The following is a 27,417-nucleotide window of genomic DNA, read 5'->3' as shown; positions in this document are numbered from 1 at the left end:
AGATTAAAAATACACTTTATTGAACATGTATATCTACTTGTTAGTCACAATAAAAAAAAAACTCATTGTCTCGAAGTAAGAGATGTAGTGCTTTCAAATCCTCCCCCTTTTTAAATTTAACGTCTGTTTCGTCCCCCCCTTTTTTAAGTGTTTTCTGTGTGTCTTAAAGTGTCCTCAATTTTAATTTTTTAACTTTAATTATTGGACTTTACAACCATTTGCCACATATTACAACAGAACTTTATCAAAGAAATTTGATAATTACAAGTTAATAGAATTGCACACCCACACAATTTGTACATCTAATCTCATTCATTGTCTCACAACAGTCACCTTCAAAAATAAAATCTCAATAAATAACACATATTTCATAAATATATCTCTAGAATAAATATAAATAACTTTTAAATAACTCAATGGTATAGAACATTACTTCCATCAAACAAACAATTACATTACACCTATCTCTACTTCATTGGATAAAATCTGTCACCTCAAGAACTTCCCCGTTTACTGTCAAACAATTACAATAGCAGACTTGAGTTCTCCAATCAACAATACAGGATAGTTTGAACCATGTTCTTTCAACCATCAATTAATAGAGTACCGGCATCATTTATTTAACTTTGTATCGAGACCTGAAGATGCTTTGCATATTGTAGAAAGCGAAACCGGTCGTCTGGATAGTTAAATTAAATTGATTGTAAGTCTAATTTATTATTTCTTTTACCTTTTGAAATGGACTCACACAAGCAACACATTCATGATTTAAGACAATATACTTAAAATAATAATGTGACCTTTGCAAACTAGGAAAGGGAGGAAAAATTTATTTCAATGGGATTAAGAGAAGTTGAGCATTTCCTTAAATCTGTTTCAAGTGGGTAGAAACTTAAAAAAAAATAAGATACCACTGAAGTATTTAAAGAAAAGAAAATTACAATATGTCTATTTCAGAACAAAAAAACAATGAAATTCAAATACATATATGTATAAAAAATTTATTACATAAATTACAATTCTATTATGTACAACCCCAACATCCATTTATCTCTTCTTCCACGTAAATTTCCTTCTAGCACCCCATTGCCCAGGCTTCTTCCTTTCCCTGGTCCTAAAGTCCTTTGTGAGAAGTCCAGCTAGTCTCATTTTCTCGATCATTTCTTCATCTACAAAACTTCTTAGACCACTAGCAATGCCCCACCTCAAGGCACCTGCTTGGGCTGACTCTCCGCTGCCTACAACATTACATTCTACATCCACTTTGTTTAGCATGTTGGTAAATATCAAAGGAAATAGCAATTGTTCCCTAGGTTGGTCTTCTTTAAAGTAGGAAATATCTTCTCCATTAATAGAAATTTTTCCTGTACCTGGTAACTTTATTGTGACATCACCTCGGGATCTTTTCCTCATACATTCATATATAGTTACAAACTGTCTTCCATCTTTATCTATGTTGGCTTTTGGAGCTTCTAATGTCTGAACTTTGTTAATAAGTGGATTAGCATATTCTAGAATGAAATCTTTAACTTTGTAGGAATATGGCATAGCACTCAACCTATCTAAAGAAGTAATAAAATATTCATAGTCTCTATCTTTTAATGTTTCAACAAATTTTGTCTCTAGAGCCTGTTTATCTAACCACTGAAAACCAGACATGTCAAATTTTAAATTGGGATCCGGTTGTAGGTTTTTGCGAATCATGGTATCTTCAAACTTAATCAGATCATTTATATGACCAGTTATGTCATGTAATACTTGATAGTAAGAAGGTTTTCCTGTATAGAACAGAAAATGATAAGGTCTACCAGTCTCATCGAACTCAGCGGCTTTTCTTTGTGGAAATATTTCCTCTGGAGGTTTCATGTGAGGTCTAGCCTTCGGTTCGAACAAACCACTAGGAAATAAGTAGGCTATTGCATTGTCCACATCTTCCTGGGTGAATGTTTCAGGATCCTCCCCCATCATGTTGGCTAAATGTCGTTTACCTATTAAAAACTCCTCTTTTTGCTTTTTCATAAACTCGTCATGCTCCTTGGCGCGTTCTAGGTAAGCTTTCATGGCTTTGCTGATAGTTTTCTTTTCATTCTTTGTTTCGCTTACGGCAACAGTTGATGACATCGTTTGGACTCCATTTACGACTGCTGAAATGTTCTTTTGGATTGTTAAGGACTTCAAAGGATCTATAAGACGATTTATTTTTGGTAGAAACATTTTTAATATATTAACATTAACTCCACAACATAACCTCTAAAAGTGTGAAACTGTGAAAGCTACGTTCGTTTGTTTATCGATTTAAAGTTTGTTCGTTAGTCAGATAATTCTTTTATTTTAACTAGTTGACAATGACAACTAATTGAACAGAGGTATTTTCGCCTTGTGAAAGTAAAATATGAAATATTGAATTTATTAATACGAGCAATAACTAAACCTGTTTTTAAATAATTGGAAATATATTTCTTTTTAAATGTTATTTTAATATAGACCTTTATCATTTCCAAATAATTTTTTCATATACATATATCCTAAATATTTTCAAGATTTTTTGAGCTCACTATATCCTTCCCTGTTAAATTTACTTATAAACCTGGTTATATCCTAATATTTAAGCTTTTTTTTTTATACAGATTTATTTATATTTTGGATTTCTGCAGGAATTCTTTTATTACTTTTCTATTCGATTTTAAACACTCATAAAATAATGCAAAATAGAACTGTCACTCATAAAATGATTTTAAAATAATACATAAATTGACATAGCCTAGCCTTTTCTAGGGTATTGGGTATGATCAAAGAATATAGACGCTTATAGAAGAATATAGAAGCGTCTATATTCTTTGGTATGATAATCAGCTGCACATTAACTTTTTTTGTTTACTTTAAATACCTATTCTGTGGGTTTGTGTGGAATTTTATTCCAATGCAATTACATAATATACATAAAGTAAAGAAACAAGAAGTACTTTGTTGACCCGTTTGAAAAAAAAAACAATATTGAGTTTGGGTGGATTGGAGTTAATAAAAGAGCTGTTAGAAGATTATTTGTTATATTACTCGAGCTTTTGAATGTGCTTACATTCTTTTTCAAGGGCTACAAGAAAAAGTAACGGATAAAGTAGAAACAAAAATAATTAAATAACATTAAGTTCTTACTTTTTAGACAAAAAATATACTAAGAGGAAAATTGCTAAGATGAAAATGAATATTTCCCTGACCACATTTTACAAATTAATGGCCAGAAAGATGTAAAAATAAGACCAAGGTCCTTATAAATAAATTGTCGATAAAAGGAAAAAGTAATAAGAATCAATGCCAATGAAGGCATAAGTAGCTAAAAGTGGGATATATTGTAAATATATTGCTAAAGTTGATAATTTAAAAAGGATTTAAACAATTTGAAAATTATTTTCTTAGTTTACAGAAGCATGAAAGAATGTAACAAGGATATGGAAAAAAACAAAAAAAGAAAGCAACTAATGTTATGTACATATAATATATTAAAGCTAAGATTAATACTATTATAAGAATTAATATTAAACTCAACAGGCTTCCGAGTTGAATCAGTAGATTATCATTGCACCAAGCTTTTGACCTTCTCTCTGATGTCTTCTTCTCAGTCTCAGTCACCCACTATTTTGGTTGACACCTTTAACTTTAATTTAAGAGGATCATCTAATAGAATATAGTAAACTTAAGTTAAAAGCTATCAAATATAACTGGTTCTTGGAATAATCATACTATAAGTAGTAAACCTATTTATTTTAAACTTTAACACTATATAACAAAAACTATGTGCCTCGTATTTAAGTCTCTTGAGTAAGGCTATTTTTAATCTCCTTCAGATCACTAATGCTCTGCATAGTATCTAGTAACTGGTTCTGAATGTTTACTGATTTAATACTCCATTGTAAAGCCTGTCTGAACATCTTCTGCGCAAAAGTAAGGTTTTGGGGAACTAACACACCAAACCACCTCAGAGGTTCTTGAGCTGTCTCGTCTTCTGTCTTTTTAATCTCTCTCAATTCATAACACTTTCTGCCCAATGTTGTGTCATTTCCTACTACTTTTAGACATGAAGAAAACTCTGGACTGTTTTCTGTGGGTAACTGTAAAGCTGAAACATTATTGTGACCTAAAATATACCTTGATTTTGCTAAATGTGACTCGCCACCAGACATTGCATTTTCTATGTTTAGTTTCAGCTCGATTTGTTCTTGGACTAAAAGTAAGGAGTCCAAAGTGAGTTTATCTAAAATTTGGCACACTTTGTCCAATTCAGCTTGTGGTTCACTCACTTCGTTCAAGTGATCTTCTGGTTCACTAACTTCCTCCAAGACATCTTCTGGTTCACTCAGTTTGTCCAAGTCATCTTGTAGTTCAGTCACTTTACACAAGCCATCTTGTACTCCACTGACTTTGTCCATGTCATCTTGTGGTTCACTCATTATATAGGATGTTTGTTAAAATTTCTTTGATTAAACTAAAAAAAACAATGTTTAGCTGTGATTTGGTTTTGATTTGACGCTGATCATATGACAATGACACCTGCGTTTGAATTACAATCACCTCTATCTTGAACCTATGGAATGACATCTGTTCTATTACATATTACTTATCAAATCTGAACTGAATTGGATTTGCGTGTTTTAAAAATAAATCACATAATAGCCAATGGAGCAAATATAATAGATATAAAAAGGGGAAAATTAAATATATTTTCTTTTTTCTTAATTGAAAATTACAAAATATCAGTAAAATATAACTTTATGTTTTGAGAACTTTATTGTATTCAGTTACAATCACATTGACATTGATCACAATTGAACGTTCTTAATTCGATTTAATGCAAAATCGAATGTTTATTCGATGTTAGTCCAAATCGAGCAGAGTCCATAATATTCTGAATTTAAAAATACAATGCAGGTTCGGCTTTCAAGTAGAGGTGAACATAAAAATTTATTATTTGTTTTTCAATTTTATTAGATTACTTAACATTTTAAATAAAAGTTTTGTAAACTAGTTTGTAAAAATTAAGGTCAGTGGTGCATATGAGCCCCTATTTTTAAGAAATGTTATGAATATTTCATTAAGATTTAAAGTATACAAAAAAGACAAAAGAAAAAAAGCAGTGGGCTAAAAGGGCGTAACTTATTTATGTATTATCTATTATGGTTTAAAGAAAAATAATTTGAATATATTTGCATTAATATTAAATGAATATAATTGGTTAAACAGGAGAAGAGAAGTTATTTAATTATTAAATCTTGTGGGATTTGTACACGGACAAATTTTTATTCACATTAAATTATTGTAGTATTTTAAAAGAGTTTGTTTGGTTGTGAAACTTTCCGTATTTTTACCATACATACAATGTAAGTATTCTATTAATGTTTCTCGACAATTCGATCTAAAGCATGTGGTCCTGCTATAAATATATTTATTACATTAATAAATTTCTATTCCTCATCCGTGTCAAATTAAACTTTATAGTGATGATCAATGAATAGGTTCCAAGATCTTGAACTTTTTGCCGTGTAGAACAAGTAGTTTATTACTTCTCGAAGTTGCCAAGCTACTAGTTAACGAGTTAACCGAATCACTTGGCACAGTAACATAGTTGGTGTTAATATATGTAATATATCGTATGTATTAGTAATCAAGCGAGAATTTTGCGGAAAAATATCAACGCGATGTATGAATCATCATCGTAGTTGATCGTTTCTACTGAATTATTACAAAAATTTCATATGTAAAGATCAAATTAAAAATTTTTATTGTCTTATATTATTGAACCCACCAGAGAAAACAATAAAAATATTTGAAGAGTTTGCAGGTGGCGATATGAACAAATTTTGCAAATATGATAGAACGGTAAAGAATGTAGAGGTGTTTATTAAGTTTTTAGACATTATAATGCATTCTTCAATATATACATTTTCTTCTGTTTCGTTTCTATATCTAGGAGTAGGTATATATATTCAGCATGCCCCCTGTAGAAGCAAGATGTTGGACTACATAAAACCATAATATTACATCTTTCTAGATTATAACATCCTTATTATACTATTCACGTTTAATATATGCATGCAATAAGTTCGTATTTCAGTTCTTCGATAATCCTTATACCCACTATAAAATTAAACGCGTAGGTAAGTTATTATCCTGTTCTAAATGAACTCTGAACTTTTAGACTAAATAAACTCATATTTATCGTAAAAAACTAGATTGGAGAATAGAGATGCCTTCAGTTGAGTCCACGAAGTGATCCGAATATATTGATTCGTATCTATATGTCAAATATTGTTAAATCATATTCACATATTTAGCTGCTTCCAATCAAATCTGAAACGATTATTTTATGATATTAAATTAGATTATATGCGGTCGTTAAGGCCATGCAACCTCACCGCACTTCGACTTATAGAGATATTTTGTGCATACCTTTGATGCAGTTAATTAGCTTCCTAGGTGACTCTTTTCCTATGCCAGAGAACGCTAGACTGAGCTCTCCTAGGAATTTTAGTAGTTTGCAGAACAATGCTACGTAGTTGCCTAATATATGTTCTGCAGTTTCTTTTTAATTGTCACAGAAACGACAGTTATCACTATCTGATTTGTCCATTTTTTTAAGATGATATCTCAGAGAGCAGTGACCAGTGAGAAGGCCAGTGACCATTCTGATATCTTTACTCATTTCAAGAAGACGGTTTGTTGTAGTAGGCGACACATTTATAAGCCTTTTTGCTTGTCTTTGTCCTGATGTGTTAGACCAGTGTAATCTTAGTTGATTGAGTTCTCAGCTCCGCAGTTCCTCTCTGATGTGGCTTTTCCATAGTTCACACAAGGATTCTGGAGCCTGGAATGGGCTCCAGAAGAGCCGATTCCTGGCTCGCTAAAGGAGGCCGTCAGCTTCCTAATTTCCTGCAATTCCCTTGTGACCTGGCACCCACATCAAACTTACTTTGCTGCATTCCGGCAGCTCCTTGAGGAATTGTTTATAGTCCCAAACCAACTTTGACTCACAAGTAAATGACTTTAGAGCCTTTAAGGCAGCTTGGCTGTCTGATAAAATTAAGATTTTTGCTCCAAGTGTATCTTGGTTGAGACATTCTTATGTATTTTTGCCTAAAAGATAGTTGGGGCGTTTCCAAGAGATTTGGATAGCCTAAAATTGGGCCTAGTAACTCCCACTCCTACCCTTTTGTCTATCTTATATCCATCAGTATACCATAGAACGTTCCCTACCCTTATGCAGAATTGCAAGGAAGAAATTGCATTGCCTCTAGAGTTACTTTGGGGCATGTTGACATTGCTCCTATGATTCCCAGACAAGCTAGCCGCTGCACTTTTTGCAGCTTGGCGTTAGCTGTTGTTTGTTGTGTTTTTGGCCACCATACGAGTGATGCGTTTGTGACCATGGGCCTAATAATTGTTTTATATGACCAGAGGATCATTTTCGGTTTTAGGCCACAAGTCTTTCCAAATGTCTTGTAGCAGGTCCAACTTGCCACCAAAGCTCTTTATGATATTACAACTTATTTTTTAGTTCTGACTGATGTACCTATAAAAATTCATTGTTCAGGATCGTCAGTGCTTTGTTACCTTGAATTTCAATGAATGACAGGGGAAAACTCAGAAAAAGACCTACCTGAAGGTAGTGTGCTTATCAGTGGCGGCTCGTGGTAATTTAAAAACGGTGTTTAATTAAGGAATGTAATTATAGAAACCGCTTGTTATTGGTTAGACATTAATTTCTAACAAATGATAAGCTGAGAAGTCACGATACTCCCACATCGATGGGTGTGAACTCCAGCTTATATTGGTTTTGAATGTAGTATAGGTAATGGTAGCCCCACGCAGTCATTGAAAAATGTGGCGTTTAAAACCAGAAGTGTTTACATGGTGGTGAAACCGAAAATTACGTATGCGTCAGTGTTATGGTGGTCAAAGGTGAAGCCAAAACGTGTAATTTTCAAACAAGCAAATTGCATAGTCTTTCCTGCCTTAGAATTACAGAATGGTACTTGGAAGTACTCATCCATGGGACGTTGAGGAGCACACCAACAGTACTTATAGAGGCCCTACTGATCTTCCTGCACTGCACATCGTTGTAATAGGCGAGGCGAGAATGGGATATTATATACTGCAAGAAATCCTGAGCAACGTAATTTTTAGATCGGCACATAGTAATAACATTAATGAAATTAGCGATATCGAATGGGTGATAACTTTTAACTATATAGTACTCAAATATAGACATTTCCAAGTTGATATCTACCAACGAGAAGGATGGGGTAGAGAAACCACACAATCCAGACTACAGGGTTAGATGCACTTGGTACACAGAAGGATCTAAAACTGGAGATTGGTGGGGTTTAGGTATATTCAGTAGTAGTGTAAACATTTCTGTTCCACTAGGAAATATACCTTCATATTCCAGGCAATTCAGAATACAATCTTGAATTGTATAGGAGAAATTAACATGAGCGCTTTCGAAGTGAGGCGGACCATTATATGTACTGATAGTCAAGCGCCTAAATAGGCTCTTAGAAGCCCTAAAGTGGACTCTAGGGTAGTGTGGGAATGCCGTGAAGAGCTCAATAGACTAGAGGAATATATACTAGTGTAACAGGTTTTCATGTCATCGGAAAATAAACAGCAATGAACGATCTGATGAACTTGCCAAAAGAAGATCAGCTACAAAATACTTCCCCATAGCCCCATACTTATCCATAACTGGCCGTAGCTTGTTTGCCCATTCGTAACTGGAAAAGTCAGGATACGAACATAACGTAACTCTCACTAGGAAAGTATACCCAGTCAAGCACATGTCAAAACGTATATTTGACGAACATGCGCTAATATGGCTGAAGTACTGCGGGAATCAGCTTAGAGTGATAGCAGGCTTCTTTACTAGCAGCTGCTACCACGTATAGAAGAGGCGTCTTTCTCCCAGCAGATAAAGATAGTTTAGATTGCAAAATTCATCTCCGGATGACTGTAAATCGGAAATCCAGATAGGGGCTCCCACCACCGCCGGAATTGTAGGCAAGAGCGGCAATGCTGCTTAATACTTGCAGCGGGTGGTGAACTTTGCTAATTTTTTTTATTCACATAGTTTGCAAATTACAATTTGCGAAACTGCAACATGAAGAGAGTGTATGAAATGGTTTCAGTTGATCGTAAAATAAAGGTACGTAAATTGGCGACGCCACAAGAATTAGTAAAGAGTGCACTAGTCATATTTTGAAAAAAGGTTTGAATATGAAAAAAATCTCGTGCCGATGAGTGCCACGTTTGCGAACCATTGACTAAAAACACGATCGTGCGAGCGTTTCTCAGTAGTGTTTGGATTTTATGAAGAGCAATTCGTCGGACTTTTGGCATCGATTAGTAACCGTTAACGAAACGTGGATCCAGTCCCACTTAGAATATGGAGCAGGAACTCAGTAAGAAATGGTCCCATAAGCAGAAGAAAAAAGTATTGTTTCTCCAAGACAATGCATCAGCTTACAAGAGCGTTATAACAATGCCAAAAATTGGCTTATTCTTCTGATTTGGCTGATTAATATGTGTTTCCAAATCGTAAGAGATGGTTCGTAAATAATAAAATCAGCTCGAACAAAGAGATAATTGGCGAAACAAACCTTTTTTTTGCGGAGCTTCCAGAATCATATTATACAAAGTTCAAAAATCGCTGGAATTATTATATTGACCTAAAAGGAGACTATATAGAATACAACAAATAATTTTCTGGAAAAAGTTGTTTTTCATTTCAAAGGAGGTTACTTATTATATCACAGATTAATCATTAGGACAGTCTTGCAATACGTAAATACATATTCTAGACATCAATGTAATACTCAACGATCCATTCCTAAATAACGATTCGAACGTCACATCTCTATAGCGACTGAATTAATCTATAGAGCAGTGTGAGCATTTGCTACTAAGTAACTCTTCCATTGTTCAAATGTGTGTTTTCATAGCTGCCATTTGGGCTATAAAACAAGAATTATGACGGTAACAATAACAATCCCTTGTAAAGAAACTTACACCTACAAACACAACGTTGCGTACCTATCTTTTCGCCATGGGCGTCCTGCCATCCGACAAAATGAAAGCTTACGAATCAGAGAGAAGAAACACATTCTGGAGTTCTTATATAAAGTCCAAGGACTTGTAGGCGATGAGGTGCAGTAGTTTTCATATTTGATAAACTGTTAACATGAAAATAAACTTTCGAAGAAAAAAGTTAAACTTAGAAAAGAAATCACAAACTTCAGATAATTTATTGAATTTTAGGTAAAAATTGTTAATTATAATAGTTAAACCACTTTTAACTAAACGAAACACAAATCCATTGTTTAAATTCGCCCATTTGGACTTCAGCAGTGTCTCCCGCTAACTACCTTTTAAAATACACTCTATTCTACGTGATAAATCAAGATTTAAGGACAAACCTTGGAAGATATCGTGAGTACCAGCAGTTTGAAAACACTAATACGCAATTAGAAATAACATTGCGAAATATTTATCATGTTTGCCTATTTTTCCATACAGAATAACGATTTCAGAAAATATGTGTTAAAATTATTCAGTACTAATTAATGTATGCGTGGCATTTGAAATAAAAGAAATAGTTGAAGGTGTTTCAATTAGTCAATTTCAATTAATGGGGATATGATGTCTATATTATTCTTTGTTGTTTGCGTTATATATTGAAGATGGAATTACTAATATACAATGTGGTAAAATGATTTTGAAAAGTAATAGTTTTAAGCATCTAGGTGAGAATGGATGATAAAGAGAAGAAGATACCAACCGCCATTGACAGAACGACTCGACTCAATGATAATAGAAACTATGAGGAATTGCATAAACAGGGTAGATGAAAAAAGAAAAAGAGATCGCACCTCTTTCTTCCTCTTATTTAGATTAGATTAGATTTAGAGAGGTGGCCTTTTGGCCTATTCCACTGCGACCTTTTCAGATCTATTGTGATATAGATCTATGGTTTGATTGAAGATTTCTTGATGCTGTTGATGGATCTGTGTGGGAATCCATGATAGCAGTGTCATCTGCATACGTTGCAACAGTAGTTGTACTAGATGTTAGACTGTCCGCTGTGTATAAAAGATATAGAATTGGGCCGAGAACGCTGCCTTGTAGGATGCCTAAGTGAATAGGATATATCTTAGTGTGCTCGGTGCCGTGCTTCACCAGGAAGTGTCTATTTTCTATGTAGGATTTTAAGAGCTGGAAGTGAGGATAGGGTAGGAGCTTCTTTAATTTTATTTATAGTCCTATGTGCCACACCTTGTCAAAAGCCTGAGATATGTCAAGGAAAGCAGCAGAACAATCTTTTGGCGTTAAAATCCTTGTTTATTTGGTTGACTAGCCTATGCACTTGTTCTATGGTTCCGTGTTTGTCTCGGAAACCGAATTGATGTTCTGGAATTATTTTATGTTCGTCTATTATCGTTTTTAACCTTTTTACGTACATTTTTTCAAAGACTTTGCTAAGCATAAGCAAAAGGCTTATAGGCCAGTATGAAGATGCATTTTCCGGTCTTTTTCCGGGTTTAAGTATTATTATGATTTGTTCCACTTTCCATGAACTAGGGAAGTAGTTTAGGCGCAGGATTGCATTAAATATAAAGGTTATTAGTTTTATGCACTTATTCGAGACTTCTTTTAGAATCTTGCCAGAGATTAGATCAAATCCAGGGGCTTTTTTGATGTTGACTTCATTTACTGTTTGTTTTACTTGGTTGGCTGTAATTTCGTGTCGGGCAGATGCATTTGAAACGATGCTGTTAGGAATCTGGTTAGTTCTGTTTCTTCCTCTGTAGATACTGTAGAAGGGTATGACGTGAATACTTTTTGAAGGTGATTGCCAAAAAGATCAGCTTTTTCGTTGTCGTTCCTATCCCAGTTGTTTGCCTCATCTTTGATTGGTGGGTTATGCTATTGTGGCCGTTTGAGTTTCGTCGTGGATTTCCAGAGTGAGTAATATGTAGCTTCAGTCGGTGTTAAATTTTCTAAATATTCTTGAATTCCATGATTGTCGTTTTTCTGAAATTTTTTGTTTAATTGTGGGATACACATTATTTCTGTTTGGAGATGGTTCGTAGCTGGCAGTCGTATACCATGCAGCAATTTGTATGCTTTTTGTTAGGTTATCTACAGCTGATTCTAGTTGGAGTTCATTTTTCAAGGACAGATTTAGTGAGATCAGGCTGTCTAGTTTTTCTCTAAATTGGGACCAGTTAGTCTTGGTGTTATGCAAAGTTGGGTGATGTACTTTGTTTAAGATTTTTTCGAAGATTGTGATTATAAACGGTGAGTGGTCTGATGATAACGGCATCAGGTATTTTGTTTAAGTCAGCCGGCGGTTCGCCAGTAGAGATTTTTTGCAGGTTATTTTCTAACATTGCTTTAGCTAATTCTCTGCCTATTGGTGTTGTTAGTCTAGAGCCCCACATCGGATGTTTTGAATTATAATCTCCACCTGCAATGAATATGTTCTCTAGAGCGTTGAAATATTCTAGGAAATGTTCTTTTTTCATGGCATGTTTAGGTGTGTAGATATTGTTATTGGGCCGTGTGCTTCCTCAATTGTTAAGCTGGTTGCTTGAAGGTAGTCTTTGTTATATTTTTCCCTTTCGGAGTGTTTAATAGAATCACGTATAATTATGGCGCTTCCACCGTGAGATCTACCGTCTGGGTGTATCCGCATGTAGTGTTTGTCTGTAAAGTGAGTCTCGGAAATTAAAATTATATTAATATTTTGATTAAGTTTGAATGTTTTAAGTTCTTTAGCCCGTTGATAAAGGCCATTTGCGTTCTAGACTACTATTTGATATTTTGGTTGTGAAGCCATTAAGCGATCTTATTAATGACAGTAGTAAGCAAATTAAGCATTGTGCCCATTTGCTCCATGAGTTTTTGCATCATTTCTTCCAGCTTTACTAAGTTGTTATTAGGTTGGTTAGGTCCTGGTATTGCTTGGTTGTTATAGCTACACTGTGGTTGATTTTTGTTGACTATTTGAGCATAGGTTAAATCAGGTTGTATTTGTTGAGAATTATTTGTTTGAATAGGTGGTTGCATGATTCTTTTCTCTCTTAGTGTAGAATATAGCTTCTGCTGTAGTTGAATGTGAACTTGGCATCCTCTATAGTTAGCCGGGTGGTCACCGTTACAATTGACACATTTTACTTTGTCATCACGTGATTTTCGAGGACAATCTTTGTTTGGCTGCTAGGTAATACACAAAGGTGGGCTAGGCCTTTTACCTAGCAGCCTTATTGCTTCCACTTGCTGCGTCTTTGTCTACCACGTCACCGAGCCATAGGTTATCATGGGTCTAATAATCCTTGTGTATAACCATAGAGTCATTTTGGGGTTAAGTCCCCAATTCTTACCGCTTATTCTTCTACATCTGCCCAGGGACATAGTAGCTTTCTATGTGGTTTTCAGAATGTGAGTATTCCATGTAAGCCTATGATCAAAATATACCCCAAGGTATCTTGTTTCTTTGGCAAATGAAATCTCTGTTCTTTCCAGCACTGGTGGTTTTAGGCATTATAGTGCTGTTTTTTGGTGAAGTTGACGATTTGTGTTTTCTGAACATTGACTATGAGTCTCTCTTGTTTACACCAGTCGTCAACTATATTTAGGGCTGCTTGCATTCTCTCAGACACCACCTGAGCAAACCTGCCCTGATAACGATTGCTATATCGTCAGCATATCCTAGACAATAAAAGACTTCTGTGGACGGATTTCTGAGGAGATCATCTGCCAAGGTTGCCCAAAGTAGAGGGAATAGAACTCCTCCTTAACAAGGAGATCTTAACCATATTTTTTAAGTGTTCCAAATATTTTCAGCATTCAGGAACTCTTTTAAACAACTTGCAAGCTCTGCAAATATTTCTTCCGTGCCAAATAAATAACTTATTGGCTACTAATGATGCAAGAGTGTATGATTGTCTGATTAAATTTATAAATAATACAAAAGTTGTGCCTGCAGTCAATCTTAGCTAATCTCACTAACCTTTCTTTTTAACCCAATTGATATTTACCTTCCTATCCATATCCAATTCTAGTAATGTCTTAAACAAATGTCCTGATGGGTCCCTGAACAAAAAGCAAGTATCTTGTCTTTAGTGATTATTGTTTTATCTTGCTATTATTTTCTCTTTTTGTTTGATTTAGTTATAGGGATTTTTATGAGGTTTTTTGACTCAAATAGATACACTTTTTGCACTAGCAACTATTAGTATAGAGATACACTTTTTATTTTTTTACCTATTAATTATATTAGAATATTAATATTAGTAATTTTTCATTTGAACGCAAGATCAGCGTTCGTAAAGATGAAGTCTTTTTTTAGAAGTCACGATTTACCACTTACTACCAAAATCTCTGTCATCAGATGCTATGTATTCTCTACATTATTATACGGAATAGAGGCATGGACGCTCTCGGAAGCTTCTTTAGGAAAGCTCGAGGCCTTCGATGTAACAGGTGCATCTTACGAATTTCATGGAAGGATTGTGTGACCAATATTGAGGTCCTATGTAATGGGCAAGGAATGCGAGATCACTAACACAATCAAAGAGCGCAAATTAGAATATCTTGGCCATGTTATGAGCAATGAACACAGATATGGCTTATTACAACTCGCTATGCTGATCGCCAACATAAGAAACAGATAGACACCGTAAAAAGAAGAAGAATTTTTCATTTATTTATTTCTCAACGCATATCTGGCTAAATAGCTAAGTGCTAAGGTCACAAAAAAGTATATTCTACTAATTTGCAAGCAGAAGGAAAAAAAATAGCTTCCAAATTTTGTTCGATTACAGGCTGAAAGAAGAAAATATCACCCAGAGTGTCTTCAGTCCCATCCAGTAACAGACCGAATAATCTCGAGATAAATGTGGTTTTCAATATTTATTCTCATTACAATACTGCATTTTTTGATACATAGAAAATGTTATTCCAATTAGATAATTGCTATTTGTGATATGTTTAATTAATTGAGTATAAATCTAAATACTTTAGTAATAAAGTAATTGATTCTAACTGATAATTGATATTTGATATTGGCGAGATATTTAACTAATTAATTACAAAGCTAATATGCTAATACATTCTTTGTAAAATATTTATGTAGTACTAATTGGTAATTTGATAATAAAAATATTTATTTATACTTACATGTTGTTTTAACGAAAGTCAATTCTTGTTTGTTATTTTAAGGTAGATTAAACTATTTTCTGTTTTGTTGAGTTGCAAGGTTAAGTTTAGATTGAAATTCAAAATCTATATTAAGAACAAGAAAAACTTGGAAATAGTAGTAACCGTTTCGTGACCAATATAAAAAAAATCTAAAAAAAAAGAACCAAAGAATATCTGAATACTCGCTTGGAATCATTAGAGGAATCATGGAGTGTGTTTGGCGATCAACATAATGATATAGAACGGGCGTTTCTAAATATTCAATAATAGTTCACAACCGGAAGAATTTATTAAAGTTTTATACAACTCACTCTCTTTCCAATGGCGCTACAGCCCAAATCGAGCTTTGGCCTCCTCCAAACTATGCCACCAACCTTGCCGGTCCCGCGCCGATCTTCTCCACGCTCTCACGTCTAGCAAATTTTGCGCGTCCGCTGCCACTTCATCCTCCCATCTATGTGGCCTTCCTTTTGGTCTTGAGCCCTGCATTTTATAATCTAGGGCTCTTTTCGGCAATCTTTCTGTCTCCATTCTTACTACATGACCAGCCCAGCGAAGTCTCTGAAGTTTAACGAATTCTGAGATCGGTGTCTCTTTGAACAGTTGGTAGAGTTTATGGTTGTACCTGGATCTCCATATTCCGTTTTCGTTAATAGGTCCAAATATCTTTCTTATGACTTTTCTTTCGAAGACTTCCGGTTTTCTTATTGTGTCTTCTGTCATCACCCATGTCTCGCATGCATAACAAACTATTGGTGTGATAATAGTTTTGTAGAACTTGATTTTCGATCTCCAGAGTGTGTTTTTGGAGCGAAACACATGATCGAGTGAAAAATAAGCTTTATTTCCCTTTACTATTCTTCTTTGGATTTCTGGTTCGTCTGTTCCATATCTGTTTTGTACAACACCGTCGACAAAAATTAGACAAATAAATATAAGGATGCAACAACTTCATCAGCTGTTGGAAAATGACGATGCTCATGAAGATACATAAGAGGACTTAAAGAACAGATACAAAAACTAGATTCACTATTAATGAAAGTAATGCTAGATAATGAAAAATATGCACTAAAAGAAAGGGAAATAGAGAGGTTTTATATAACGAGAAAAAAAAAACGTGTGGTCGATCATAAGAGAAAGTAAGAGATTAGAGAATCTAACGTGCCTGTTGTATTTAGACGACATAATCGACATATTGTTTTTAGTCGACTTCAAGCTGCCCAATTAATGTTAAAAACCAAGAAGTGCACACCACGAATATTAAGGTATCCACTGCCAGAAGTAAAGTTTATCTCAGATACAGATGCAAGTAATATGAAGATTGGAGGAGTACTATTTCAGACTGAAGGCGGACAGGAACAAGTCCTTGGATATTTTAGTAAAGTGCTTTCAACAAAGAACATAAAATTACGCCTTGTTCGAGCATTGATATTTCCTATCGCTACCTATGCTTCAGAAACTTGGACAATAAGAAAAGCCGATTCAAAGCGTATAATGGCATTTGAAATGTGAGTCCACCGTAGAATGTTGCGCATACCATGGACCGCACAAATAACTCAATTCTAGTAGAACTTAACGTAAAAACTAGACTCATCAACTATCAACCAAAATATACTGAGATATTGTGGACATATAACTAGAAGAAGGGAAGGTATGGAGCGAATGATATTTGAAGGTAACGTAGCGTGTAAAAGATCGAGAGGAAGATCTCCAGTACGATAGTCGGACCATATAAAGGACATGACTGGTTACTCATTCTCCGAAGCAAAACAACACGCACAGGAGATAGATAACTGGACAGAAATAGTCAAACAAATTACATGGCGCCACTAAATCCTTACGAAGGAGAAAAGATTGAGGAGGAGGAGCTTTCAAAACATAAGCGAAATTACTGCGTCACCAGAAGAGAATTTTTAGCAGTAGGGAAATCAGTAGAACGTTTCCATTAATATCTCTAGGGAAGCAAGTTTTTAATCCGAACCGAATTTAATGCAGATGTCCTTAAGAGAAATGTTTTAGAATCCATAGGGTCAGATAGTCAGATGGATTGAACGATTCCAAGAATACGATTTCAATATAGCCACATGAATGCTGATTCTCCCTGTAGAAGGCCATGCCCAGCAGTATGTTCCAACTGCAAAAAAAACAGAATCCAAGGAAGCAGCAGTGATAAAAATAACGGTGGTCAATGACGAGTGGACGCCTACTAAGATCACAAAAGAACAAGAGAAAGATTCAGTTTTAGAAAATTCAGAAAAGTTACAGAAAATTTGAAAATGGAAAGAAAAAAACCGCCGACTGTCTTGTCAAGAAATATCAAACATATGCTTAGTAATTATCAGTAGTTAAACCGTATTGGACCCAGTGGGACTCCTTTTTCATGGAAAACAGCTTGCTTAAACGAGTACTGGAAAGCTGGATACTCTTTCTTTGTTGTCGGGATATAAGGTTAGAACTACGCCTGAGAATGCTTCGATGTTACGTGTTCTCTACTCTTCTTTATGGCTTGGAAGCGTGGACACTAAAACAAGTCCATCTGAATAAGTTGGCCGCCTTTGAATTTTGGTGTTACAGAAGAATCCTACGAATATCATGGATTCAAAGAATGTCAAATATGGAAGTAACTAGAAGGATAGGAAATGAGGCGGAAATAATATTAATTATCAAAAGAAGAAAACTTGAGTACTTAGGACAAGTGATGAGAGGGCAAAAATACGCATTATTACAACTTATTATGCAAGGCAAAATCCGAGGAAAGCGAAATGTGGAAAGAAGAAGAATATCCTGGCTTAAGAACTTAAGGGAATGGTTTGAATGTAGTAGTGCAGAACTTTTTAGAGCGGCAGTCAACAGAGTCCGCATAGCCATGATGATTTCCATTCTTCGATAGAAGATAGAACTTAAAGAAGAAGAAGGAAAGCTGGACTTTTAAGAAAACGTTTTTTTTTCATCCACCTGTGAGATTGGAGTCTAGAGAATTGATAACTTTGACTTATAATGTTTTGATTCTGCTGGCATAGGAAAGAACGTTCTCTTTGAAATCTTTTTCCAGGAATTTAACTCGAGTTTCCATTGTGTGCTAGTACGTTTTTCGAAGTATATTTCAAGATGTGTTTTTAGATCAGGCCAATTTTCAAAATCACCGGTATCAATTAAAGTGGCAGCAAAAAAAGAAAATCAGTTTTATCGGGGACAGATTCGTTAGCAATATCACAATTTCTGATAAATTCATTTAGTTCTGATTGATTTTTTATCAAAATTGACTAAACTTTTCTCGACAATTTCCAGTGAGATAGACATTTTTGTTTTTTTTTTGTTTTTAACGCTTTTGAAAGATCAGGATATAGAGACATGTAATAAACGAATATTATGAAGAATATTAAATCGCACAAATAGACATTGTCTATATTATTCTTGGCCCTGTAGTTAATAATTATACATATTTCGACAAATCATCTATCAAAAATTCCATTTTATCACCCTCCACATACATACCTTCTAAAAACCACCCCGAATATCAATGTCCTACATGTTTTTTACTTCCTGTATCACTCATAAGTGTCTGTTTTTCTATTTATCACTATCGTGAATGGCCCTAAACATGTAATAGCCATTCGGTCGTTTCGATTGCTTTCAAAAAATCCGTAGATAATGCAGTAGATAGACATCTTCAGGTTCTAGGAATCAGTAGCAGGCGGCACGTAGTAACCGTTTCGGTTATTATAAAGCTATTGTGCACTTAAGATAGCTGATTTACGGCGAAGGAAAAATGATATTAAACACTTTCTTCTTTTGTTTGCTAGATTGAGACATCAAAGGTGTATGACAGTTTCAAGACTTTTAAAATCATGTTTTTTAAGATTAAATAATAAATTTTAGATAGAAAACCATAAAGACATTTTAAGCATTAATGTTAAGAATTGACGGAGAGTACGAAAACATTTAAATTTTAAATCCAAGTTTTTTGGTAAATTAGTTTTTTCTGCAGCCGTACCGAAAATAAAACTTTCAGTATGATTTATTAAACCGAAAGTACCATTTTACATAACACGTACCGAAAGTAGCTACTTTCGGGAGTAATTTTTTCATTTTCGGGACGATTTTGGGTGGCTAGGTAACAGCTTTGACAATAACATCAACTTTGTATTTTATGACAACGCTTATCATTTAAGATTCGTGTGTTTTCGCTCAGTTTTTTGGTTTTCTATTCCAAAAAATGGAAATCAGCAGTGAAAGTGAGGCCGAAATGATTCCAGATGAGATTAGGGAAACTGCAAAAGCCGCTATTTATGAATTATTGCCGATAAAGTCAAGAAATAGGTATGAATTGGTCTACGATTTATTTCAAAAATGGAGCAATGATAAAAATGTACATATTATAACTGAAGAAGTCATTCTTGTATATCTAATGGAAAAATCTAATACAGTGGTACAACGATATACGAGCGCCCTAATATAAGAGTGTTTTGAGATACGAGCCGCGGAGCGAGCGATATTTTGTTTTTAAGATGAGAGCGCAAGATTTGAGATACGAGGAATCGGTTTTTAGTCAAATTCATACTTCTTATTTGGCTACTTTTAATTTGCTTTGTAAATAAAAAGTAGTTTTACTGGTAATAGATCTTTACGGCCTCGACATAAAGATCATTTTACCGATCTGTACGTGACTATTACTTGGATCGACAAATTAAATGGTCATTGGGAATTAAATCCGACAAAAATTCGGATTCTAATACTAACCATATTGCACTCTCGATGTCGGTGTAATTTACACTGTGTAAATTTTTACTATATACCTCAGTCTGTCTTGTTGTCTTGTTTCCCTCATTTTCGAAGTATTGTTGATAAGTTGGGTTCGCGTTTTGTGCTTTTTGTACATTATTAAATTTATTTTTACAACCATGGGTTCAAAGAAGAAGATGATGGCTATTGAACTAAAACGTGAAATCATTGAAAAACATGAGTAAGGTGTACGAGTAACTGACTTGGCGAGGATATACGTGGTGGGATAGACAGAAAAGCAGCTTCAAGGAGGAACCTTAACACAAAGCATCATATGTGAGAAGGCACGAACGAGTTACGAAGAGTTGCTGAAGCAGATCCCACACACTTTCACAAATGATGAATCAGAAGACTCATAACATAGTGAGGCAGCAAGTTTGGATGTGAAAGCAGCTGAGGTTTACATTTACATCAAAACGTTTTTCGAGCTGATAGAAGTCAATGCATACATCTCCCAGCAAGTCTTCAACTGTGACGAGACAGGGCTTTTCTGGAAAAAGATGCCGAATAGGACTTACATAACGACAGAGGAGAAGACGATACCAGGTCATTAGCCTATGAAAGATAGATTAACTCTACTGCTTTGCGCCAATGCGAGTGGCGACTGTAAAATCAAACCTCTTCCAGTGTTTGCACCTGGTGTTAAAAAATATCAACAGCAAAACAACCTACCCATGCAAATCCTTCTTATCCTCGATAATGCCCCTTCTCACGCACCATATCTCGAAGATGATTTACTCCAAGATTTCAAGTTTATATAGATTCTCTACCTACCAGTCAACACCACTCCTATCTTGCAGCCCATGGATCAGTAAGTGATTTCTAATTTTAAGAAGTTGTATACCAAGCACATTTTTCGGCGCTGCTTTAAGGTGACGGAGAACCCAAACCTTACCCTTCGAGAGTTCTGCAAAGATCACTTTAACCACTTTAGTAATATGCCTAAGAATTATTGAGCCTGGCTAGGTGTTACAACAAGGACCTTAACCTCTGCATGACGAAGCAGTGGTCTGAGGCTGTAGATGAAAGGGACTGCGAAGGACGGGAACCTGAAGTGTCAGTGGTAGATGAGATTGTTTCTCTTGGAAAATCCATGAGCCTGGAGGTGGAAGAAAGAGATGTGAACAAACTTGTCGGAGAAGAGTCTCAGGAGCTGACAACCGAGGAGTTAGACGAACTACATTCATAGGGTGGTTCAACAAAAAATTAGTTTTAAATAAAGAGGAGCCAGAATTGGACGACGTCTCTACAAGAGATATAAAGGAGATCCTGCGAATGTGGGAGAAAGTTGCAGAATTCGTGGATAAAAATCAACCTGAAAAAGTGACAACTGGTCGTCCATCGGTGTTGTTCAACGAAACTTGCATAACACATTTCCGCAATATTCTGAAAGGGAGAAAGAAACAAACATCCTTGGACAGTGTTTTTAAACGATCTACAGATAAAGTGTGACGATAAAAGCGAAGACCGCTGACGAAAATTAAGCGCTTCCGTAAGCACTACGTTTTCTTATGCTTTTACAGAATATGTATGTATGTTTTGTTACTTATAAATAAATGTTTCTTCTTTTAAATACATTTTTCTTATTTAAAAACACTTAACAAAAATAACTTTTGTGTTTTTTGGGGACTGGAACGGTTTAATGACATTTCAGTTAATTTAAATGGGGAAAATTGCTTTGATATACGAGAAATTTGACATACGAGCAAGATTACAGAACGAATTACACTCGTATGTCGAGGTACCACTGTATATTGAAGCCATCAAGACTTTGGAGCAACTACTCGATGCTTAAGTCCACACTTAACATTAAAAATAATATAGATCTGAGCCGCTATCCAAAAGTTATTCTTCTTCTTTATGTTCCGTCTTCTACCGAAGGTTGGCGACCTAGCGACAAACGATAGGTTTCTCTGTTTTTTGCCGCATGTATTATGTTCGCAGCTTCTGGTATTTGAAACCATTCTCTCAAGTTTCTCAGCCAGGATTTCTTCTTTCTGCCCAAACCGTGGAATCTTGCCTTCCACGATAAGCTGTATCGGACTGTACTTATCATTACGGAACACATGGCCCAGGTATGACGCTTTCCTTCTTTTAACAGTTGTTAACAATTTCACCTCTTTACCCATTCGTCTTAATACCTTTGTGTTGGTCACTCTGTCTGTCCAAGGTATTCTCAGTATGCGTCGATACAGCCACATTTCTAGAGCCGCTAACTTCTTTATATTTGCTGCTGTTGACCAACTACAAGTAGAATGTGAAAACGCACCGAAGAGAGATGCAGTTATAGTTCTGGGTGATATGAACGCGAAGCTGGGAAAAGAGAAAATATATGCAGAATCCTTTGGTAAGCATAGTTTACATGATATTACCAGCAACAACGGTATGAGAGTGGCACAGTTGGCAATGGCAAACAAACTAAGAGTTGTTAGTACGTGTTTTCCTCATAAAAATATTCATAAAGGAACCTGGATGATACCTGGTACTAATAAATTTAATCAAATTGATCACATATTAATATCTAAGCGGTGGGCAACCTCCGTAACAGATGTTAGAACATATAGAGGCGCAAATTGCGATTCGGACCATTTCTTGGTTATATCGAAGATAAAACAAAGAATATCAATGGTAAGAAAAGAGAAAGGCGCCAAACAAAGAAAATGGAATACATATATGTTTAAAAATCCTAAAAAGAAGAATGAGTACCAGCAGAAAATAAAAGTAATATTAAGTGAAAGAGGAGAACAAAACAACATTGAAGATGAATGGAATATCATCAAAACGACAATTACAAATATGGCAAAGGAAACATTAGGTGAAACCTCAAGCCAAAGAAACGAGGAATGGTTTGACCAAGATTGCCAACAAGTAATAAATAGCAAAAATATAGCTAGACAGAAATGTCTACAAAGGGATTCCCGATCGAATAGAAAGGCATATGAAGAACTCAGAAAAGATGCAAAGAAAATATGCAGAAGGAAAAAGAGAGAAATGTTGAATAGAAAAATACAACAAATTACAGATTATAATAACAGAAGAGAGGCTAGAAAATTTTACAAGGAAATCAAGCAATGCACCCAAGGATACATAACAAGATCAACAGTTTGCAAGGACAAAAATGGGGCAATTATCAGCGAGAAAGAGGAAATAATGAAAAGGTGGAAGGAGCATTTTCAAGAGCTGTTAAACCCAGAAAAAGAACAAAACGAAGATGAAGAGATAATTCACCACACAGCAGAACAACTAGTTGAGCAACCAACATTGGAAGAAACGATAAACGTCATAAAACATCTAAAAAATAACAAAGCACCTGGCACAGATGGAATAACTGCAGAACTGATAAAGAATGGTGGGCATGCGCTATGGAGGCGTATCCATAAACTAATCGACCGCATATGGACACTAGAAGTCATCCCAGAAGATTGGAAAGTGGGAATCATACTTCCTATGTACAAAGGGGGAGACAAACGACTCTGCAAAAATTATAGGGGCATAACAGTTTTAAATGTCATCTACAAGATATTATCAGGAATTATATATAGCCGCCTGGAATCGTTTTCGGAGGAGATTATTGGTGAATACCAATGTGGCTTCAGACCAAAGAGGTCAACTATTGACCAAATACATATGTTAAGAGGTATACATGAAAAATGTGTTGAATATAACATACCTATTTACAACTTGTATATCGATTTCAAACAGGCGTTTGATGGAGTAGATCGACAAAAGATGTTAAAGCAACTATCTATGTTAGGGATACCCAATAAGTTGGTTAAACTTATACGAATGACTCTGGAGGGTTCCAAAGCTATGGTGAAAATAGATGGAGATATGACGCAGGCCTTTGATATTGAAAATGGAGTTAGACAAGGGGATGCCTTATCAACAACACTTTTTAATCTAACTTTAGAAGCTGTTGTTAGAAAACTGGATATAAACGGCTGTATTAATACAAGATCTATGCAAATATGCGCATATGCGGATGATGTTGCCATAATAAGCCGCAACAAAAGTGTATTAAGCGAAAAAGTTATAGAACTGAAACGAGAAGCTGCTACGTTTGGTCTATATATAAATGAAAGCAAAACAAAATATATGGAGTGCACAAAATCGAATGAACATGAGAATCTGAAGGTAGACAACCATACCTACAAATATGCCTCCACTTTTCCCTACCTAGGCTCAATAATAAATGACAACAACAACATCAGTCAAGAAATACAAGCACGGATTCTTAGCGGTAATAAGTGCTTTTATGCATACAAAGACTTAATGAAAAGTAAGTTACTGAATCGTGAGTCTAAGCTGAGAATCTACAAAACAGTAATTAGACCAGTGGTCACATATGGATGTGAAACGTGGACCCTCTCAACCACTGATGAAAATCAACTGAGAATATTTGAGCGCAAAATACTAAGGAAGATATTTGGACCAACCCAATGCAGCGATGGTTCGTGGAGAATTAAAATGAATCACGAGCTGGATGAACTAATGCAGAGCGCAGATATTGTCAGATTTGTAAAGTCACAAAGACTAAACTGGCTTGGTCACCTAGAAAGAATGCCAGATAATCGAGCTGTAAAAGTAATCCAGAGATGGAAGCCCCAAGGAAACAGAACAAGAGGAAGGCCCCGTAAAAGATGGATAGACGACGTAGAGAGGGATCTTAAAACCATGAACATCAGGCAGTGGCGAAGGAAAGTATCCGACAGGGCAGAATGGAAGAACATTGTTAAGCAGGCCAAGACTCACAAAGGGTTGTAGCGCCATTAGAAGAAGAAGAAGAAGCTGTTAACGCCCACCCTTCAACTCCGTAAAGTAGCGTAGAGAGTACGTAGCATTTCGTGGCAGGCCATCGGAGGTTAATGCTTAGGTGGCGGTTGCTTAAGAGCTTTCTCATTTTGATGAATTTGGATATTGCTATTTCAATTCGGATCTTAATCTCTACGTCTGAGTTTCACTTATCATTTACTGTATATCCCAGGTATTTAAATCGATAAAAGTTATTGCTTTCTATAAAAGAAAATCCATCGGTTACAAACCAAAAAAACGAAAGTATTGAATAAAGAAGATATAGATGCATTTTTATCAGATGCTGCAGATAAGATCTATTTAATGACAAAGGTTACATAATTAGATCTAATTTCTTTTTTTTTTATTATTTTTTTTTGTAAATTTTAGTTTGCATTAATAATTGGTTTGGCAGGCGCTTGTAGTCGTGAGGAACTTTGAAAAGTGAGTTTAGATGATATAGAAAATAAGATAACCATGTTAGTGATTAAAATTCCTAATTCTAAAACGAACATGGAAAGAACCTTTAGTTATTGGAGAAAATAACATTTCTTTATACAGAAAATATTTGTCATTACGTCAAGCAAACACACCGCATCGTAGATTATTTGTATACTACAAAAATGGAAGGTATACTATACAACCTATTGGTATTCACACTTTTGGAAAAATCGCCTGCACTATTACTGAATTTCTTAAATTACCGCATCCCAAAGAATACACCAAGCACTGTCTACGAAGGAGCTTGACCACTTTAATGGCTGATAGTGGTGGTACTATAATCAACTTGAAAAGACACGGAGGATGGAAATCAAGTAATGTAGCAGAGGGATACGTAGCAAATTCTTTAAGAAATAAAATTCACATAGCTTTACAAATTGAAAATGGCCGCAACCAAGTTAATATCTTAAAAAATAGTAAAAGTACTGACACATCTAACACTAATTTCAATACTGCCACTTCTGTTAATATTCCTAACAATATCAATGTAAATAATTGTTATAATTGTGTTATTAATATTCATAAGTAGATTTTTATAATGTTAAATTCACGAAAGTAACTTTAAAGTGTTTAATAAAAGTTCATAAGTAAAGTTGATCCAAATTTTCTTATTAACATACAAAATGTCTGCAGAAAAAATACGGTACGTAACACGATCCAACAATAATTTTATGAGACTCGCAGGATTCCAGACACGAGTTGGAAACTTCCTACTCGTCTCGTAAAATATCCCTTTCGGAAATTGTTACGTAAATTACTATTATAAGGCTTTAAAAAACAATTGGTGGCTTTATTTTACTCAAATAGGATCTAATAAATACCATTTTATCTAGTTATTAGGAAAAACCAAGGTGGTATATATTTAGTTCGAAGTATACCATCTAATACTAGAAAAATCCGTCTAATTAATTGGCCCAATAACAAATCGAATATTTACTTAAGTTCTTGAACCGAAAAGAAACAAATCATTCCGTCTTCGCGTTCACTCAGAGTTCATCTGGCAAAGTGTTTGGTAAACCAGAATCACAGCGAAAGATAAACAATCACGATGATTAACAACTTCAAATTATTCATTTTGTTTAAGTTTCCAGCCCTTATTTGGGGTATCTTTCGCTCGCTTAAATCATCTAGGAGAAATATTCGACGCATATGGTGTTTTGACGGTTGGAAAATTAGTGACACTGAAATATTCAGTGGTTTCTGAAATGAATTGTATTTTCTTTACACCGGGCGGATCTGTGAAAAAACGACTGCATTTGGATGTGTGAGGTGGTATTCTGAATTTTGCAGAAAAAGTTGTAAGATAACTTCAATAATAATTATTGACTTGCCCTCCTTTTAAAATATGTCGGAAATATTAATAAAAATATTAAAATACGTAATAATGATTAAAAACATCTTTTTTTTCTATTAATTAATTTTATTTTCCTGAAAACTTTGTTTTTTAAAACTTTATTTTCGTACAATACAATATGTTTGTTGCCATACTATAAAATAACGCTCTTATTAAAATAATTAGGGCAAGGTGGGGTAATTGGATCATGATTTTACAACATATCTGCGTTCGGCTCAGATTTTTAGTTACCTAATGATCAAAGTATAAGTAAATTTTAAACTATTTGTATAAAAACATAACCTTTATTTAATACTATTTAAATATATGGAACCTTAATTGATTAAAAGTATTACAATAATAATAAAATAAATAATAAAATTGTACGTACGGTGGGTCCAGTTACCTCAATTAACAGGGGTTATTGGAGCAGCCAGCCTAAAATCTCATAAGAGCTGGTAGAAATCATTGTGGGCTATCTGGCCCTGATTGCATATCTTTACACTTATCACAGAAACCTCAAACAATCATTTAAATTGAGCGGATTTGAAACCAGTCTCAATGTAAGGTATTAAGGTATCGTCTCGTATAACAGATAAGGTTTATGAACAAATTATACACAGTTTGCAGCTAACAACTTGTATTTAATGCCATTACAGTAAAGAGTCTATAAACTTACATTTAAAGTGTTTAGTAAAACTGAACAAATCAAAACTAATATATTAATATATTTCTAAACATAATTCTTCATGAAACAGAAA

General features: G+C 34.8%; 2 protein-coding genes across 2 annotated transcripts; both read right to left on the bottom strand.

Annotated features, from left to right (window-relative positions):
* Nucleotides 1-987: 987 nt before the first annotated feature.
* On the bottom strand, nucleotides 988-2,297 carry mRpS9 (mitochondrial ribosomal protein S9). Its single transcript, XM_072539128.1, has one exon. The coding sequence runs from the start codon at nucleotides 2,212-2,214 to the stop codon at nucleotides 1,048-1,050; it is 1,167 nt and encodes a 388-aa protein (XP_072395229.1). The 5' UTR covers nucleotides 2,215-2,297; the 3' UTR covers nucleotides 988-1,047.
* Nucleotides 2,298-2,517: 220 nt separating this feature from the next.
* Nucleotides 2,518-4,546, bottom strand: LOC140446568 (coiled-coil domain-containing protein 115). Its single transcript, XM_072539132.1, has one exon. The coding sequence runs from the start codon at nucleotides 4,443-4,445 to the stop codon at nucleotides 3,804-3,806; it is 642 nt and encodes a 213-aa protein (XP_072395233.1). The 5' UTR covers nucleotides 4,446-4,546; the 3' UTR covers nucleotides 2,518-3,803.
* Between the last annotated feature and the right edge of the window lie 22,871 nt (nucleotides 4,547-27,417).

The sequence above is a fragment of the Diabrotica undecimpunctata genome, chromosome 1 (assembly GCF_040954645.1).
Source record: "Diabrotica undecimpunctata isolate CICGRU chromosome 1, icDiaUnde3, whole genome shotgun sequence".
Taxonomy (NCBI): Eukaryota; Metazoa; Arthropoda; class Insecta; order Coleoptera; family Chrysomelidae; genus Diabrotica; species Diabrotica undecimpunctata.
This window is presented reverse-complemented; position numbering and strand designations above follow the sequence as displayed.

Bases quoted from the DNA above. Each gene is read 5' to 3' on its own strand.
- mRpS9 (XM_072539128.1), bottom strand. From the start codon at position 2,214: ATGTTTCTACCAAAAATAAATCGTCTTATAGATCCTTTGAAGTCCTTA.
- LOC140446568 (XM_072539132.1), bottom strand. From the start codon at position 4,445: ATGAGTGAACCACAAGATGACATGGACAAAGTCAGTGGAGTACAAGAT.